The sequence below is a fragment of the Coturnix japonica genome, chromosome 13 (genome assembly GCF_001577835.2).
Source record: "Coturnix japonica isolate 7356 chromosome 13, Coturnix japonica 2.1, whole genome shotgun sequence".
NCBI lineage: Eukaryota > Metazoa > Chordata > Aves > Galliformes > Phasianidae > Coturnix > Coturnix japonica.
The window spans coordinates 175-18,548 of record NC_029528.1 but is presented as its reverse complement, the minus strand read 5'-3'; the positions used below and the strand labels follow the sequence as shown (position 1 = coordinate 18,548).

The following is an 18,374-nucleotide window of genomic DNA, read 5'->3' as shown; positions in this document are numbered from 1 at the left end:
TACTTACCTCTGCTTTGAGTAATATTTCTCATATAATAACTCTGCAGGGATAAAGGAGGCTTACGTGTGGGTGACAATATTTTTCTGATGCCATAGGAGACCTAATACCATTTGTCACGGGGCAAACGGTGAACAAAGGTAAGCATGTCTCTTAGCAACCCCAGCCAAGCTATCAAAGCTGAAGAGCAGAACTGAGCAGAGGTACTCTCAGGTAGTAGGGGAGATATGTCTGAATACTTCAAGTACTGTATAGCCATTTTTTTTTTCAACTATTTTTGCAATGACACAAGCTTTATAGGCTGTTGAAGTCTACTAAGTCACAAATCCTAAAATAGCTATTTTTAAGGATTTGTTTAAATAGAAGCATAAAAACTTGAGGGAAAACCCATCAGATTTCCTAAATTTCTAAGAAAAACCTGTAACTCCACCTTTCTGCTCATATATAATGTCTGAGAAGCAAGGAAAGACGAACAGATAAATAAGAAACACCTACATAAGCTGATTCTTACTCAAGCAGCACTTTGCTTCGTTCGGTAGACCACGTCCACCTCCTGAAATACTAACTGGGAAGAGTTCCCTCTTGTGGTTGGATATACCACTACAAAGGAAGTGCACCGTGCATTTCAGACCTGTTTACAAAATGAAGGAAATCGCACACCTGAAAGCAGTAAGAATTTGCAGCAAACACGGGGAGCATTTCAGAGCAAAGCCATACATTCAACAGTACTGATAATATCTGTTTCTCTCCGTCATATTATTGAGAAGACTACTTAAACACTTAAATTTAAAATTGTCTTCTCCTTGAGCCTTCATGCAAAAGCCTTTTCTTGTAATTATTTTAGCTGCAGGTAAACAAAATAAATGATAAATACATTTAAAATATCTGTAGAATATGTTACAGCACAACAATGTAACAGCTTTTTAAATCATATAGCTTGCTTCCAGGAGGTAGGAGGGAGAGGAAACAACACTACAGTATTTATTTAAAAAACTGAAATTCTCATTCCTGTTTTTAACTCCTTGGGCATACAGCATACAGTGATAGAGAACAGTACAACTTTAAGGGAGTACCTATGAAAACTTGTACAGTTTGGGATGTTAAATACAGCACCAAGTAGAAATAAAAAGGAAAAACATGAGGTAGTCAGAGGTTTGGAATAAAGAAAATCAAATGAGTGTGAACATGAATGATTAGTAAAAGACCTAGAGAAATTATAAATGCTGTTGTTATTACTACATATCCAGGCAAACACATCATCTTTGCAAGAAAAAATGGCTCAGCTAATATATCATCGAACCTCAGCAAGACAATGCAAAAAATTCACAGGATCACAGAACTGAAGGGATCTCTAGAGATCATCGAGTCCAACCCCCCTGCCAAAGCAGGTTCCCTACACCACGTTGCACAGCTCGGCGTCCAGGTGGGTCATGAATATCTCCAGAGAAAGAGACTCCACCACCTCCCTGGGCAGCCTGTTCCAGTGCTCCATCACCCTCATCGTAAAGAAGTTCTTCCACACATTCGTGTGGAACTTCCTATGCTGAAGTTTCATCCCATTACCCCTAGTCCTGTCCCCACGCACTACTGAAAAGAGACCAGCCTTGCCACTATGGCCCCCACACCTCAGGTATTTATAAATCTGGATCCAATCCCCTCTCAGCCTTCTTTTCTCAAGGCTAAACAGACCCAGCTCGCTTAGTCTCTCCTCACAGGGGAGATGCTCCAGGCCCTTCACCATCTTAGTGGCCCTCTGCTGGACTCTCTCCAAGAGATCCCTGTTTTTTGTATTGGGGAGCCCAGAACTGGACACAATATTCCAGATGAGGCCTCACCAGGGCAGAGTAGAGGGGGAGGATCGCCTCCCTCGACCTGCTGGACATGCTCTTTTTAATGCACCCCAGTATGCCATTGGCCTTTTTGGCTACAAGGGCACACTGCTGGCTCATGGTCAATCTGTTGTCCACCAGGACGCCCATGTCCTTCTATGCACAGCTCCTCTCCAGCAGCTCTTCCCCCACCCTGTACTGGTGCATGCAATTATTTCTACCCAGGTGCAAGACTCTACACTTGCTTTTGTTAAACCTCATCCAGTTTCTTACTGCCCAGCTCTCCAGCCTGTCCAGGTCTCGCTGAATGGCAGCACAGCCTTCAGGTGTGTCAGCCAATCCTCCCAACTTCATGTCTTCAGCAAACTTGCTGAGAGTGGTCACTATCCCCTCATCAGGGTCGTTGATGTTGAACAAAATTCTTTCTTTTAGTAAAAAATAAAAATAAAAATGCAATGATGGGGACATAACAATCACTGATCAGGAGGATGTAGTTGAAATTTGAGTTCTGTCAATCAAAAAAAAAATTTTTTTCTTATATAGGAATTCTGAGATTAAAAAAAACCTGACTGTAATGTAGCTGCCTTTCCAGTGCTTCAATGAAACCAGAAAGCCTCACCAGAATGGTAGGGCTCGTATGCCAGAGCTGTTTTGTTTTGTTTTTACAATAATTTGTGTAGCTCTTGCTGTTGATACCACCCTGTCTGCAGTTCTGAAGCAGTTCTCTTTCCCAGAACAAGGCAAATGTCGACATACTGGAGCAAGTCCGGCAAAGGGCTGCTAGCAATATTATATGACAGGAGCACATCCCAGAACAGTTTCCATTGGAAGAGACCTTGAAGATCATCTGGTCCCAACCACCCTGCCGTGAGCAGAGTTGCCAACTGCTAGATCAAGCACTAGATCAGGTTGTCCAGGGCCCCATCCAACCTGGCCTTGAACACCTCCAGGGATGGGGCATCAGTAACCTCTCTGGACAGCCTGTTCCAGCACCTCACCACCCTCTCAGTGAAAACCTCACAGCTTATTTAAATCTCCCCTATTCTAGTTTAAAACTATTCCTCTTGTCCTATTGCTACCAGACCATGTAAAAAGTCAGTCTCCCTCCTGTTTATAATCTCCCTCTAAGTACTGGAAAGCCATAGTGAGGTGTCCTCCAGATTAACAAGCTACGCTTCTTCAGTCTGTTGTTGTAGGAGAGGTGCTACAGCCCTCAGAGCATCTTTGTGGCCCTCCTCTGGACCCTTTCCAACAGCTCCACATCTTTCTTATGCTGGGGGCCCTTGACCTGACAGTACTCTGTGTGGGGCCTCACAATGGCAGAGTAGGCAGGGACAATCCCCTCCGTTGCTCTGCTGTCACCCCTCTTTTGATGCAGCCCAGGATATTGTCGGCCTTCTGGTCTGCAAGCCCCTAAGTCCTTCTTGGCAGGGCTGCTCTCATGTATATGTATATATGTGTGTGTGTATATATATGTATATACCTGTATGTATATGTATACATATATGTGTGTGTGTATATGTATATGTGATTGCCCTGACCCAAGCGCAACACTTTTTGAACTTGGCTTTGTTGAACCTCATTAGGTTTATTTTGGCCCATATTTTGATTTTGTCAAGGCTCCTCTGGATAGCATCCCTTCCTTCTGTTGTATCAACTGCACCATTCAGCTTGGTGTCATTTGCACACGTGCTGAGGGTGCACTTGAACCCATCATCTGTAAACCTGATTAAGATGTTAAAGAGTACTGGTCCCAAAACGGACTCATTGGGGGATAACACTTATCACTGGTCTCCACCTGGAAATAGAACCATTGGCTACATCTCTTGGCTGTGACCTTCCAACCAGTTCCTTACCCACTGAGTAGTACAGCCTTCGATGTTATAGGACTGTTGTAGGAGGAGTTGCTGAGAGAGAAGTCTGAACAAGAAAAGGTTCAGAAGAGGCTGACATCAGCATTTATAAATATCCTAAAGAGGGTGTAAAAAAGACAGGGCCAAATGCTCCTCAGAGGCCTACAGCATTAGAACGATCCTTTCTGACAGGACTTTGAACTGCAATGTGCCAGTGGGAACCAGAGATGAGCTGCAGTCATTGTGTATGAGACTTCTCAAAACCTGCAGCAGAGAGCTGAATCTGTTAGAAAAGGATCGTCTCTGAATCATGTTTAAATTTAAGGTTTGGACCGGTGCAATGACATTTGAACAACAATGCAGTTTATCTCCCTAAAGAACCATTATCAAAAAACAAATCCCCGTTAATCCCCATTGAGAAAGTAGCTGCAGATGAGAGGGAGCTTTTCGTTCCTGGAGGCACCGCTCGACTGCAACCCGCAGCTGATTTTAGGAGCGGGAACGCGCAAGTGTAGGAGGCACTGCGGTCTTGCAGACAAGACACGGCTCTTCAAATAGCAACTCAGACAAAACAGTACACGAGAGAAGCGTAAACCTTCTATAGAAGTGAGCAGAATGAGCCTTGTTGTCATTCGCACCTCGAATATTAATCAAAAAGGCGGCAGGGCCCGGTGCTGCGATTTACCCAACCGCCTTTCCGCGGCACAAGAGGGGCTGCCTACCGTCCGGGGTGCTTAGCTCCCCACCATCTATGCGGCAAAACGAGCTCTAACAGGGCACGGAGACGCGAGGGCCGGCGAGTGCCCGCCGCAGCCAGGCTTCCCGCAGCGTCACGGGCCCGACGCGACCCGATCGGCCCATCCGGAGCACAGCGGTACCGACATCCCGGCGGGGACCGCAGCGTGACTCGCTCGCCACAACGCCTCCCCCCGCCCCCCCGGAGCGGCCGGCAGAAACCCCGCGCAATGCGGGGAAACCCTCGCCGCGACACCGCGCATGCGCCCTGCAACCGCACTGCGTCGCCGGTGCCGCTTGGCCCGGCGCCGGGGGAGCCCCGCGCAGGCAGCGGGGCGGAGCGACGGCCGCGTCGAGAGCCTATTTATAGCACGGGAGCCTCCCCGCCGGCTGGCGGAGTGTCCTGCAGCTCCGTGCTGCGTGCGCCGTCTCGGGCCGGAAGCCGTAGCTCCCCGTCCCTTCCTAAACAGCCGCGGTTCCCTGCGGAGCCGGTGTGAGAGCCGGCTGCGGGGCGGTAAACAGCCGCGGCCGTGTTAAGGGGCATCCCTGAGGGCGTGAGAGCGGAGTCCCGAGCGGTGTCGCTGCCCAGCGCACCCAGCACAGCGGGTGCCGTAGCCGCGCGGTGCCCGCTCTCCGTTGAGCGAAGGCGACGCAGAGAATCCCGGTCCGGGGCCGCGCGCGCAGCTCCTTCCATCACGGCAGAGCTACGGAGCCGGAGGTTCCCTTTGCAGAGAGCGGGCGGCCCCCGCCGGGCCGCGCTGCCGGCCCCCGGGAAACTCCACATCGAGGCTGCCGGCGCGCGGCCCCTGCACGGGCACCGGGGGAAGCGAACGGCGCGAGCCGAGAACGAGGCGGTGGCTGAAGCCGTGCCTGCAGCCTGCAGCCGACGGCGGGGCCAGGGCAACCAGGGCGGTCCTCAGTGCTTCCCCGCCGTCCGCCCGGCGGCGGAGCCGCGCACTTTCACGGCCCGGGGGCGGGCGCGCACGGCCCGGCGGCAACCCGGCTCCCGCGCCAGGGCTTCCCGGCCCCGCCTATCCGGGACCGGAATCACCAAATAAGGAGCGGGATGTCTCCGCCGGAACCGGGACTTATATGGCCGCTTCCTAATATGGAAAGGGCGGCCGGGGCTTCCGGCAGGCAGGCCGGGGCAGGCGGGGGCCGGACGGCGCGCGCCTCGGGGCCGGTGGCGCTGAGGTGCTGCTGCTGGCGGCGGGGCGCGGGGCCGCAGCGGGTGTGGGGACCGTGACGGCCGCGGGGCTCTCTTTCCGGGGCGGGTGGGGCCCCCACCGCCCGGCTTTCCCCGGTGCCAGGTGCTGACGCCAGGCGGGGTCCTCCGGCTCGCCTCCAAATAAGGGCTTCCTGCTTCCCAAATATGGCCATGTACGTCAGGGCCGGGGCGGGCTGCAGCCGGTGGGATCCGATATATAGAAGCGGCTCCGGGGCGGGCGAGGAGCCGAGCGCTTCCAGCGGGCAGCGGGGGGGGGAGCCTCGGGCCGTCCGGCGGGCGGGAGGCGATCGCTTCCAGCGGGCAGCGCTGGGTGGCCGCGGCGCAAGGGCAGGCAGCAGGCAACGGCCGCCTCGCCGCAGCCGGCCCGTCCGTCGGGCCCGCGGCGGCGGCATCACCCGTCAGAGCCCGAACGCGGCTCCCTCATGGCTGCGGCCAAGGCGGAGATGCAGCTCCTGCCCTCGCTGCAGATCTCCGACCCCTTCGGCGTCTTTCCGCACTCGCCTCCCGCCATGGACGGCCACTATCCCAAACTGGAGGAGATGATGCTGCTCGGTGGCGGGGGACAGCAGTTTCTTGCGCCTTCCGGGGCGCCTGAGAGCGCGGGCTTCGGCGCGGCCGGGGAGCCCGGCGAGCAACATTTTGAGCACCTCGCGGCAGGTAAGCTTGGGGGCCTCTCCCGGGCGGTCAGGGAGGCGGCAGCGCCAGCGGGAGCTCCGAGACGCAGCGGTGCCTCTGACCCGGCGGCTGCGCGGGGGTATCTCCTGTGTTGTGCGTCAGCGGATCTGGGCTCGTTGCTGCTGGAGACCTGCCAGCGGCGCTGCAATATGTTGCGCTCAATTATTAATTAACCAGAAGCAAAGATCTGGGGCTGCGCTGCATGGGGATGGCTCGTGAAGCACTGGCAGCAGCTCCAGAGCTGCAGTGGCTGCTAGAAGTAATCGCGTCTCTTCTTATTTTCAGACACGTTTCCTGAGATCTCTCTGAACAACGAGAAAACCGTGCCAGAAACCAGCTATCCCAACCAAACAACGCGGCTACCGCCAATTACCTACACGGGGCGCTTCTCCCTGGAGCCGGCCCCAACCGGTAGCAACACTTTATGGCCAGAGCCCCTCTTCAGCCTTGTCAGTGGGCTGGTGAGCATGGCTAATGCACCTCCCACCTCTACACCCTCTTCATCAACGCCCTCCTCTTCGCAGAGCACCCCCCTGAGCTGTTCTGTCCAAGCTAGTGAGAACAGTCCAATTTATTCGGCTGCACCAACTTTCCCCACTTCCAGCTCTGATATTTTCCCTGAACCACAGACCCAGTCCTTTCCCAACCCTTCTGGAGTCCCCATCCAGTATCCACCTCCAGCTTATCCGACCACTAAAACCAGCTTCCAGGTGCCAATGATCCCAGATTACCTGTTCCCTCAGCAACAGAGTGAGCTCAACCTTATCTCAGCTGATCAGAAGCCCTTCTCAGCCCTTGAGACCAGAGCACAGCAGCCCTCCCTCACGCCGCTGTCCACTATCAAAGCATTTGCCACACAGACTGGCTCTCAGGAGTTGAAGACCCTCAACAGTAACTATCAATCCCAGCTGATCAAGCCCAGCAGGATGAGGAAATACCCTAATCGTCCCAGCAAGACACCTCCTCACGAACGGCCCTATGCTTGCCCCGTGGAGTCCTGTGACCGGCGATTTTCACGGTCTGATGAACTAACTCGTCACATTCGCATCCACACTGGACAGAAACCTTTCCAATGCCGCATTTGCATGCGGAACTTCAGCAGGAGCGACCACTTGACAACGCACATCCGCACACATACAGGAGAGAAGCCATTTGCATGTGACATTTGTGGCAGAAAGTTTGCCAGAAGTGATGAAAGGAAGAGACACACTAAAATCCACCTTAGACAGAAGGACAAGAAAGTGGAAAAGGCAGCTTCGGTCTCAACTACTTCTTCCCCTGTTGCTGCCTACTCATCCTCTGTGGCTACGTCCTACTCCTCCTCCATAGCCACCACTTACCCCTCACCAGTGCGCACAGTGTATTCCTCCCCTGCCTCCTCTTCCTATCCCTCCCCTGCACACACGGCATTCCCATCCCCGTCTATAGCAACCACTTACCCCTCTGGCACTGCCACTTTTCAGACCCAAGTGGCCACTTCCTTCCCATCTCCAGCGGTTACCAATAATTTCAGCTCACAGGTGACTTCAGCACTTTCAGACATGACATCAACCTTTTCTCCAAGGACAATTGAGATTTGCTAAGATCACCTTCTGGAACAGGAGCATTCCCCTCTTCCACTGGTACTATGAGACACCAAGTCTCCGATTGCTCCCCCAACACTGTATGTTGCAAGGCTATCTAATATTTCTTCAAAATTCAGCTGCCTGAAAAAACTGCTGTTTAAGTTTTCCACCACTGTCAACTAACTTAATTTGCATGGACTGTGGATATAAGTTCGGTATAATTTTCCCCATAAACAAACAATAATATTTTATTAGGAGGAAAGGACCTTTAACTAAGCACATAGCTGATGTAAATTGTACGTGTGCCATGGTTTTGCTTTCCTTTAGGTACTGTTGATGTTGAAAAAGTTTTGCATATCCGTGTTACATTATTTGGAGTTTGCAGGGCCATATTTTGTAAATGTTAGTTCTAATTTAGTGGCAATGCTGTAACGAGTTTAAAACTTCTCTGGGTACAGCACTTACTGTATTTGAGCATGTAAGAGTGATGTTATGTAAAAACCACCTGATAAGACACACAAATGTGGCAGAAGTTTTGTTTTTAAAGTTACAAGTCTTGGTGCCTTTTTGTGAAGCCTTGCTGATGTCATGCATTTGTGTGAATAGATGCTTTGCATCTTGCCTTAAAACAAAAGGGATGTTATGCAAAGAATGTAAGAGAAAGCAGGGAACGGGTGGGGAAGGGAGCACCAGTATGCACTGGGAGACAGAATGTAAGCAAAAAACCCAACCGAAACAAACCAGAAACAGATGAAAAACAACAACAACACCCCGCTTCTCAAAGTCTATTTTTGTTACAAAAATGTAAATTTATAAATATATTCAGGAGTTGGAATGTTGTAGTTACCTACTGAGTAGGCAGCAATTTTTGTATGTTATGAACATGCGGTTCATTATTTTGTGATTTATTTTTACTTTGTAATTGTGTTTGTTAAAATGAAAGTGACTGTTTGGCTTCTAAATACATTGAATGCGCTTTCCTGCCAATGGGATATTTGGTGTACCAATACCCTTCAGAAAACGTAATAAAAGACAAAATCAAATCACGTAAGTTTTTGTATTTTCCTTTAAACTACCACATAAGAAGCCTGCTGCAGCAAACCTGGCTGCTAGGAAGCTACGGGTGCTGTTTATTTCCTGGAGAAGTACCTGCACAAAGAAAGAAAGGAGTACCAGTTGCTCCTGTGTCCAGGAGTGCCATAAAAGGTGTGGATACAGCACATGCCCTTGAATTGGCTGCATCGCCTACAATTTGGAAGTAATCACAATTCCTGTTTTCTGGCTTCTCCAGAAGCATGTGAGAAAGGAAATCACTGCTCCCAGCATTGAAGGTGAGGTTCAGAAGTCAGAATCTCCACTATGCGAAGACCTTACTGGGTGGTGAAAAGGGGATGTCAAGGCAATGGCATAGTTTCCAGGCTGAAAATAAAATCAGCTCAGTACAAGTGGCTGCTGGATGGAAGGCTGGGAGATGAGAATTGCCATAGCTTCTTATGTTACATTGCATAGGGAATAAGAAGTGCACGTGCTTGATGGCCTTCAGTACAAATGCTTTAGTGTTTGGGGGAGAAAAATGCATCCTTATTTGATGGCTTAAAATACATTTCAGGGTGCATGAGCTCTCTATGAAGTGAATTCAGAGGAGTATGCAACTGTGAGAAGCAGCAGCGTAGATCTAAAGGAGGGTTCCAGTGTCAGTCCTTCCAGGTAGGTTCTTTACAAACTACTTGATATTTGGAGTTGTGAGGAGCTGAGATGCAAATATGGGAGTTGATGCCTCTATCTGGCACAATGTTCAATGGCAAGCAGTTTCTGTAGGAGATGGCATGCCTTAATGCTCAACAAGCTGAATTCCCTGGCTAGTTCTTGGATGCAGTCCTGAGATTTTGGTCTAAACTGTGGCAACTTTTGCTTTTAATTGTCTGTACATATGCATGACAAGAAAGAAAGAAAATACATGGCCACCTGTGCCTGGGCTTTTTGCGGCCTTTGTCCGGTAACAGGAAAGCAGATTTCAGGGTTTGTGTGTGTTCTGTGAAGTCTTCTTGTTTCGTGCTGGTCTGAAGAGGACAAGTCTTACGAAGTTTACTCCCTAGTTTTATTGGGAGCAGGAGAGTTTTCTTTTGAGGAGGCCACAGCATGGCTAGAAGTCTCTCTCAAGAAGGCTGTTCCCAGGGAAGCAGCAGGCGCTGCCAGCGGCTGGGAAACTTCCCCCCTTCTGAGCAAACACGGCCTGGAGCTGGCAAGTAGCGCACCGGGGGCAGCGCAGGCCACTCTTTTCGGGCCGCTGTCAGAAAATACGTTCGGCTGATTTAAACTTCAGCGGTCTGTGATTTAAAGCCTGGCTTCAGCTGTGATTCTTAGTGACAGGAAAAAAAGTGGGGCGGCATCGCGGGCAACAGCCAGCGAAGCAGAAGCCGAGCCCCGCCGAGCAGCGGGACGCCGCGCCGCCGCCGGGAGCGCGCCGGTTGGGGCGGGCCGAGCCGCGTCCCGCAGGCACGGGGCCGCCAAGGCCGAACGGAAACGCCGCTCCGGCGGTGGCCGGAACCGGGACCACCATATTTGGCTTTTCCTCCTCACCTTTTATGGTACTTCCGAGGCCCAAAAAAGGCACTTCCTGCTCCCACCCCCCCGGGACTACGCGACGCATCTTCCGGGAGCTCCGTGGCCTGGGCGCTGCGGTTGTCTCGGCGTGGTTCCGCCCTCGCCCCGGAGCGACCCGGCGGGTTCCTCGCACGCAGCGAGCCCTGAATTGGCCACGGGCAGCTTTGGGTTTGGGCAGCGTCTGCTTCGCCCAGGGCCCGGCGGAACGCCCAGGGCCGTTCGGACGCCCGCACGACGCGGCCCAGCCCGGGGGAGCTGCGGCTGAGGGCGGGCCCCTGCCTTCCCTCGCTCCGTTTTCCGGTGCGGCTTTTTTCACGGGGCTTTGTCGCGTTGTATACGTCCGTCAGAAATAGGTACGGTGCAGTTTAACCCGAGGAGCGCTGAAGTGGCCGTTGCCCACGTTCAACCAGGCTTTTCTTCTATAGAGCCTTTCCATAGGCTGCTGTTCACTTGGGGAAACGTGGACAGTCCTTGCCTAGGTGGTTGTTTTGCGCTTTAATTGCACTGCTCGGCCTCAGAATCTTCCTAGAATAGATTCTTCAGCCGTTTTCCCTTTAGAAATAAAGGGCTAAAAGTGAGCTGTGGCGATTTTAAAGAGCCCACCTTCCCCTTGTGTGCTGTGTGGCCAGTTGCTCTGTGCCTTGTTGTGTTCTGGAAATGCTACTAGTGGTAAAAGTTGTGAAATGCAGCTGTTAAAGCAATGTTGGTTGCAGCTGTGAACTGGAAGACAAACACTTGTAGTGAAGCAAGTTTAGTTTAGCACTGCTGACGACAGTTCATACGTAGTCAGAAATCTGACGTAAAGTTGAAGGAAATGTACAGTGCAGTAGCATTTTGGTTAATTACATTGATCAAAGGTCTCGGCTGTGATACTTATTTTTGTGTAAATAAGCTTGAGGTGGTAAGAAACTCCAGATGTACTCAGGTGAACTGGAAAGCATCTATGAGTCATTGAATTTAATGGCAGAAGCTTTCTGTAATTTTGACATTCTTCTCAAGGATGAGGGCATTTGGTGAACAAAACCAGGATACCTGGGGAGTTGCGGCTGTGACATGCCAGATGCCTGTGGTGCCATAAAAGGAACACACAAAAATCTTTACTTTTTTTACATGTGTCAGCATTAACATGGAATAGCTACTGAGTAAGCAAACACTGACAAAATTTGCAGAGAAAACTGTTGTAACTGATCAAAAGAAATCCAGTCTCTGGTCTGTTGTGACCAGCGGTTAATAAATTTCATGAGCTAGAGCCTGTCTTTGTGCATTTCATGTAACTCTATCGCAGAGATTGGTGGATTTGGGCAAGGTTACAGCATTCATAGTATTTGGCTGAAAAGTGAGTGTCAGTGTATCTGGGTGCCGCAAGTAGTAGAGACTTGTGTGTGTGTACAGTTGATAGGTAAACAGGTTAAACAGACATTTCATTCAAAAGATTATCATGACAAGAAAATGTAGAAGGCTTGCTGTAAACAAAGCAGCAATCTCCAGAGAAAGAGATCCTGCCTTAGTGGTGGTCAGCCCTTAAATGAGATTTAGGAGAGGTGGAACCAAGTACCACTACTTCTGTTAGCACAGCTAAATTACCTTCACTTGTGCTCCCACAGATGACTCTTGCTTGCCTCAGGTGGTCAATCAGAGGTTCAGGCTGTGATCAAGTTTCCCATACAGTGTGCTCAAACTTGCTACTTCATTTGATGGTTACTGAGACTTTGCAGAAGACAAAGAATAATAAAGTTTCTGTGATAGCTACAGAACTTGGTTTCCCCTTCTTTGGGCTCTGTGGTTGAAGAAGAGTCCGTTTTGTACAGCACGTGGTTTGTACCTCCTGTCATCCTTTCCTGTACCTTATATCATTCTCCTTTGTTGTTTCTGATAAGCAGAGGCCTGCACTATCCACAGTGTTCAACACGTCCCTGCTTGAGCAGAGGTTTGGCCAGATGACTTTCTTAAGTCCCTTCTAACCTAAACCGCTCTGTGATTCTCTGATGCAGGATGAATGTAGATTAACTGAAATATATATTTTTGTATTCTTAGTTCTGTATTACTTGCGATATATTTCCATACATTCTGTCTGGCTTTTGAGCAGTGATCTCATCACTTCAGTCACTCTAAAGTGTGTGGAGACAAAGCAGCAAGAGTTGGCAGAAGTAAAGAGAGTGGACAACAGGTGAACCTCAAATAACTAACTATTAGTGCAGTAAATTCAAGATGATTGCATGTGGAATGGAAACAAGAGAGGAAAAAAAGCCTCCAGGGAGAAGTTTTTTGCATTATGGGTGTCTTGTTGGATTCCTGTGTTACAGGAAACTGAGGCTGCCTTGTAAACTGAAGTCTTTATTTAAAAAAAAAAAAAAAAGATGGGGAAATAAAAAGTTAACAGTAAATTATTCATGTGTCCATAGAAGGATGGTTGTAGAAGAAAAAGAGACAAGACCTGAAGCATTCTTTAAAGCAAACAAAAGAGCAGGAAAGAAAACCCACACCAAACTGCAAAGGCAGATGATTGAATGGTGGAAGGCTGTGAGAACTGTTCTGCTGTTCACTTGTGGTTCCATTAGTCACAAACTTGCACACCTTGATTTCTCACATTTTGCATGCTGTACCAGAGGGGGCAGGTGATTTCAGAGCAGGAAATGTACTCAAGCTGCATGGTGTTTGTTGGCTGCTGGAAGCCCCCTCTGTCACTTGGCTGATGATTTCTCAAACATCCAACAGTATCGCTGATGCAGCGGTGCCTTTTTTCGTTCAAGCTGAAGTTCCAGTCACCCTTTCCTGTGGTCCTGAATAGTGTGGCGCTAAGCTTGACTCGGTGTGAAATCTGAACTGTGGCAGTAGAGTTCAGCTCCGAAGGAGGCTCCAGCTCTTGGCCTAATGCTGGCAGCAAAAAAGTGCCATTGTTCTCAAAGTATGGATAGGCAGTGAGGCAGCAAAATAGAAAATGGGTTGGGGCTATAAGCCCAGTTTAGGAAGAAAGGCATTAAGGCATTTTCAAGCATCTTCAGGAAGTTCTGATAGTAATCGCTGCTCAGAGCGGTTAGCCCTTCTGTGGTTCTCAACACATTTAGGAATGTGGGGACATTGGGATGGAGAACTCACTGCTATAACAGATGACATTCCTCTTCATCAGCCCCTGACATACCTTGCCTCTGCCTTTTCCACGTGCAAGAAAGCGGCCTCTTAGGTGCAACTTTTTTCAGCACTGCTTATTTTGGACTAATAATGAAGTATGGGATCTGTCCCTCTCTGTTCTTGGCAGGATGTCGTTTCTCATAGCAAAAAGCTTTTTGAGGTGAACAAGCAGCAGCTCTCTGACACGATGAGCCTGAGCAAGCAAAAGGAAGGGGGGGGAGGAACTGAAAGCTTTGAGAGAAGAGGGGGAAAAAAGCCAGAAGCTTGTTGACATCTGTTCCGCTTCCTTCAGGCATGCAGCCTCTTGTGCTGCTCCTTGAGCACTCCTCTTGTCATAGAGGCTTCTGTGTATCATCACTGCCCTTGCAATGCACTGCAGCATTGGGGCATTGTAGTTCTCTGTGGTGCTGGCCTTTGTTGGCATGTGCACCAAGCAGTTTTTCCTCTTGTTGTAGACCAGCCCAGCGTACTTGGGCAAGCAGATGTTTAAGATGCCCAAAGCAGATGCGCAGAGTTTGTGGAGTCAGTCATTTTCGCTCTGTGTAACTGTGCGTCCAGTCAAAAAGAGGAATATCTGTTGTGTTGGCTTTCCCAAAAAGCACTGCAGGAAGAGATCAGGTGTCATAGCATGGGCTGCAGCCTTGCTGTTGCCTCAGTTTTGATAGTTTCTAGAATTGAAGCTGTTCTCTTGTGATGTCTCTTGCTAATTTGCAGATAACACTAAACTGTCCCTGCATTCTGCTCATCCTGTTTCATGTTAGTTCTTTCTGTAATCTGTAAAGGAGGAATTAACTTTGTTCTTTAGGAATTAAGCCATTTTTTCTTCAGGCCCATACTTTGGTGCTCAGGGAGGCACTGTTTTTGATCTAATGCAACGCCTTCCAAAAGTTCCATCCAATCTAAATTCTCTGCTGTCTAGTTACAAGGACTTCCAGCAGTCTGTGAGCTTGGGCTTTACCGGCCAATGGTGGGGATCAGAAGGAGGCCTCTGGATTTTCAAAAACAAACGAGAAGGCTGAGAATCAGGTGCTTTGTTTGACGTTTTTACTGTCCTGCTGTCCTACTTAAGGATTCTGTCCATCTGTAGGCATGTTTGGTTTGTCTCAAGCTGAGGAGCTTGGTGCTTACAGCTTCAATTCTTCATGATACTGAGCTGCGCCACATGCTGCCTATTGAAAAAACATGTAATGTTGGAGGAGATGACTCTGCTTTTTTTTTTTCTTTTTTTTTTTTTCCCCCCATGCTTTTAAAATCAGGATGGTGGGTGCCTTCACAGAGGTAACATCTACAAGAAATTTTTTGTTGTTGTTTTTTCTTCTTTTCTTTCTTTATTTATTTATTTATTTATTTATTTTCCTGGAGCAATAGTTCAGGACAATGTAGAGGCTTCATTCTCTGCTGCTATGTTTTCCACGGCAGTGTTCTAGGATTGGCTTCTGTCACTGATGGCTTACTTGCTTATTTAAATTCCTGTTACAAACATACCGTTCTTTTTCTTCTGCCTATCATAAACTACCTTTTTTTCCATAGCTTTTAGAGTTGTGCTCCTGAAAAGAATGGACAGCTGGATCCGAAACAGTTATCAAAGAGGTGTCTGCAGGAAACGATGCTGGATTTCCCAGATGGAGGACATAAAGTTCCTTGCCTCCTTGTGAAGAATTCTCTATTATTCTTATGTAGTGTTGTATATATAAACATCTGTACCAAGATGTTTATTACTGATCCATTATCTATTTCCCAAAGGTGATGCTGACAAGCATGCCTACTTGTGGTTTGTATTAATTCTTCCTTTGGGTCAAAAGTAGACCAAATCCTTGAAATTCTTCTTGGGAATCCTGCCGTTATTAAAATGGTGTGCCCGTGGTCAGAACACCCTAAGGCAGATGCGATATTTATTTAGCGATATTCACAAGCACTTGGCACAGGGTTGCTGGGCTTAGGGAAGTTTAACTTGTTTCTCTCATTTTTTCTTTTTCCCCTGCGCTTCCGCACCCGTCTGACCAGGCCAGCCAAGCTCTTTCCGTGGTCTCTGCTGCCACCGCGTGGACAAACTGGAATACGGCGTCCGTTGAAAGTGGCGCGTGCGTAGTGGGGTTGTAGAGCCGGGCGCATGCGGAGCGGGGCGTTACCGCTGGCGGACGAGTGGTTTGTTGAGACGAGCGCATCCGTGGTGCTGTGCCGGAGGTTGCGCCTGCATCGTATTTTGTGACTAAAGTAAGACAGTACCTCACTTAAATGTCACATTTCACGGAGAAATATTGAACTGAGCCCTCAAAAAACAGTTAGGCCTTTTCTCATTATAATTCCAATTTAGACCCAAGTGATAAGGCCTTTTCTCCCCACAATACCTGTGTTGATGCCAATCGTTAGATGTTTGCTCTCTAAAGTACTGCTTTTCATCCACAAAAGAAGTGACTTTCTTCACAAAATGCCGCTTCTTAGCACAATGTGATGCTTTCTCCCAAAAGTACTGCGATTGATCTCAGTATTATGCATTTTCTCCCCAAAATACCCTTTTTTGTCTCCAAAATACAACAATTTCTCCACTTAATTTACATCAAAATTTAGACACTTTTACCCCGAATATCACTATTTATCCAGAAAATAAAATGTTGTCTCTTAACTACCACTGAACACTAAACAGATGCTCTGCTGGAATTCGGAATAAAGGGGAGGGGGGGGGGGAGCTAAAAGGGTAAAAGTTAAAAAGTTAAAGTTAAAGGTAGTTTATAGAAACAAGTAAAGGAAACTTAAAGGTAACAAGTAAAAGAAACAAGGGGCCTGAGAGAGCAGGGACGATGCAGATAAGGAGTGAGACCTCACGGATGACCAGAAGAGGAGTTGCATTCCCCCTGATAAGAACAAGAGGGGGTCTGCATGCTAAAGGCAAGAGGGGGTCTGTAGGCTAAAGAGCTATTGAATATAGCTATTGAATAATTCCTAGAACTATTGACTATGTATTAGAAGTCTAAGAAATCATTGACTATGTATCAGAATTCCGAGAAATCACTATGTATTAAATGTACCTATATCTGTGTCACGATTTTACAAGTCAGTGTGCAAGTTTGGTGGAGCTATCCCCCTTGCACCCGGTGCTGCGCAATGCAGGAATAAACATACCTGTTTTATAACCCATCTCTGGATTGTAGAGTTTGATTCCGCAGGTCGTTTTGGCGACCCAGATGGGACCCTCTCTGTTTGGCTGCAGGACCGACTGAGAGAGGGGACACCTTTGGCGCGCCCCGAGATTTCTCGGAAGGACTCCCTTCCCTCATCCGATCACTGTGGGAGCAGACAAGGACCCTCTATCGGCGGATAAGGTATGTTTAATGGGTACAGGGGAATCTGTAAGTCGTGAGGAGATGTCCTACGCGGGAGGTGTGAGCTGTCAAGCTCTCCCCTTTGGTAAAGGGCCCGGGCGGTTGATTGTGTAATCATGATTAGTGGCCGTGTAGATCGTAGGTTCGAGTCCCACTGAAGTGGTCTCTGAGCTGTTTCAGTTGTGGGTTTAAGTCCCACTGAAGCGGTCTGAGCTGTTCTAATTGTGGGTTTGGGTCCCACTAAGGCAGTCTCAGCTGTGGGTTCGAGTCCCACCGGGATTACCAGGTGTGCACGAGAAGAGCTATTTTTGCTCCCCCTTAAGGGGTTGGTTGGTGAGAAAGTATAGTGGATACTCTGTCAATGTTAATGTGGGTTTTCTTAGCTGTATTAGCAGGAATTGTTGTGTATTTGGCCATTATTAACATCTCTTATTAGCGCTTGTTACTGTAAGTGTTGAACAAACAACTTTGATATTTTCTGAGAAATGTTGTACCTTGAACTGTGTAAAGACCGGTCTTGTGCAGTCTGTGTGAGTGTGGTTGTGAGTGAGATGCAGCACAGCTGCGGGGCGAGAGCGGAATCCCGACCCACGGTTCTGTCCTCCTGTGAGGGAAACGTCCCGGGACAGACGAAGCGAAAGGTCTCTATGTTCTATATGTTACAATGTTTTTGTATTTGTTATGATGTTTTTGTCTTATTAATTGTTGTTAGTATTGTGGCAATTGTAACGCACATAATAGTGAAGTGCATATGGAATCGGGTGGTGGAAAAAGCCCACAAAAGGCAAACCACAATTAGTATCGAGAACCTGTTGCTTTTGTTGTGGAAAAATACCGCGGTTTAAGTGTGATAATGATCCAGATTAGAGAAAATTAGGGTTGTGTTACCTCCGCTTTAACACGTTAACTTTACGAAATTTGTTTTGAACCATTGTTCCCCCTCCTTGTGTGTGTACGAACACAAGGGAAAGAGGTACCTAAGAAAATCTCTTAGAATGTATACTGATGTGGGGATACAAGAAAAGCTGTTCAGAGCAGCAGCTGTGGAGCAAGATAAACAGCATGGGAACCAAGGACACCTCTGCAAGGAGAAGAAGAGTCTCACAGCTCTGATTGGATATGTTCCTGCATGGACGGTTGAAAAGTGTTTTGTAGAATGCTTTGTTGACATATAAGGTGTTTGGGAAAGTTGTAAGGGCGGATGGGAAAGTTAGAAAATAACAACTTGTGAAGGTATATAAGGGATGTGAGAACTTGTAATAAACGATTTGGATCGTTCACATCTGAGTCCGTGCCGAGTCGCTGCAAATGGCGCCCACAACGTGGAGCAAATCAACCCGCGGCTGAGCGAGCCCGGTCCGGCAGCGTCGCCCGACTGAACTTCGGAGAGACTGTTTCGCGCGCACCCGCACCGTTCTGCAGGACAGAAGGTGAGCAG

The 18,374-nt window shown here is 48.6% G+C and overlaps 1 protein-coding gene and 1 long non-coding RNA gene across 2 annotated transcripts; both read left to right on the top strand.

Annotated features, from left to right (window-relative positions):
* Positions 1-5,787: 5,787 nt before the first annotated feature.
* EGR1 (early growth response 1) lies at positions 5,788-8,934 on the top strand. Its single transcript, XM_015875522.2, is given in 3 exon segments — positions 5,788-5,904; positions 5,907-6,300; positions 6,604-8,934. Coding segments are annotated over 3 exon segments (1,809 nt in total). The 3' UTR covers positions 7,902-8,934.
* A 1,446-nt stretch (positions 8,935-10,380) lies between these two features.
* On the top strand, positions 10,381-17,761 carry LOC116654049. Its single transcript, XR_004308906.1, has 2 exons — positions 10,381-10,840; positions 15,621-17,761. It is a non-coding gene; the product is annotated as an uncharacterized LOC116654049 (long non-coding RNA).
* The last annotated feature ends 613 nt before the right edge of the window (positions 17,762-18,374 follow it).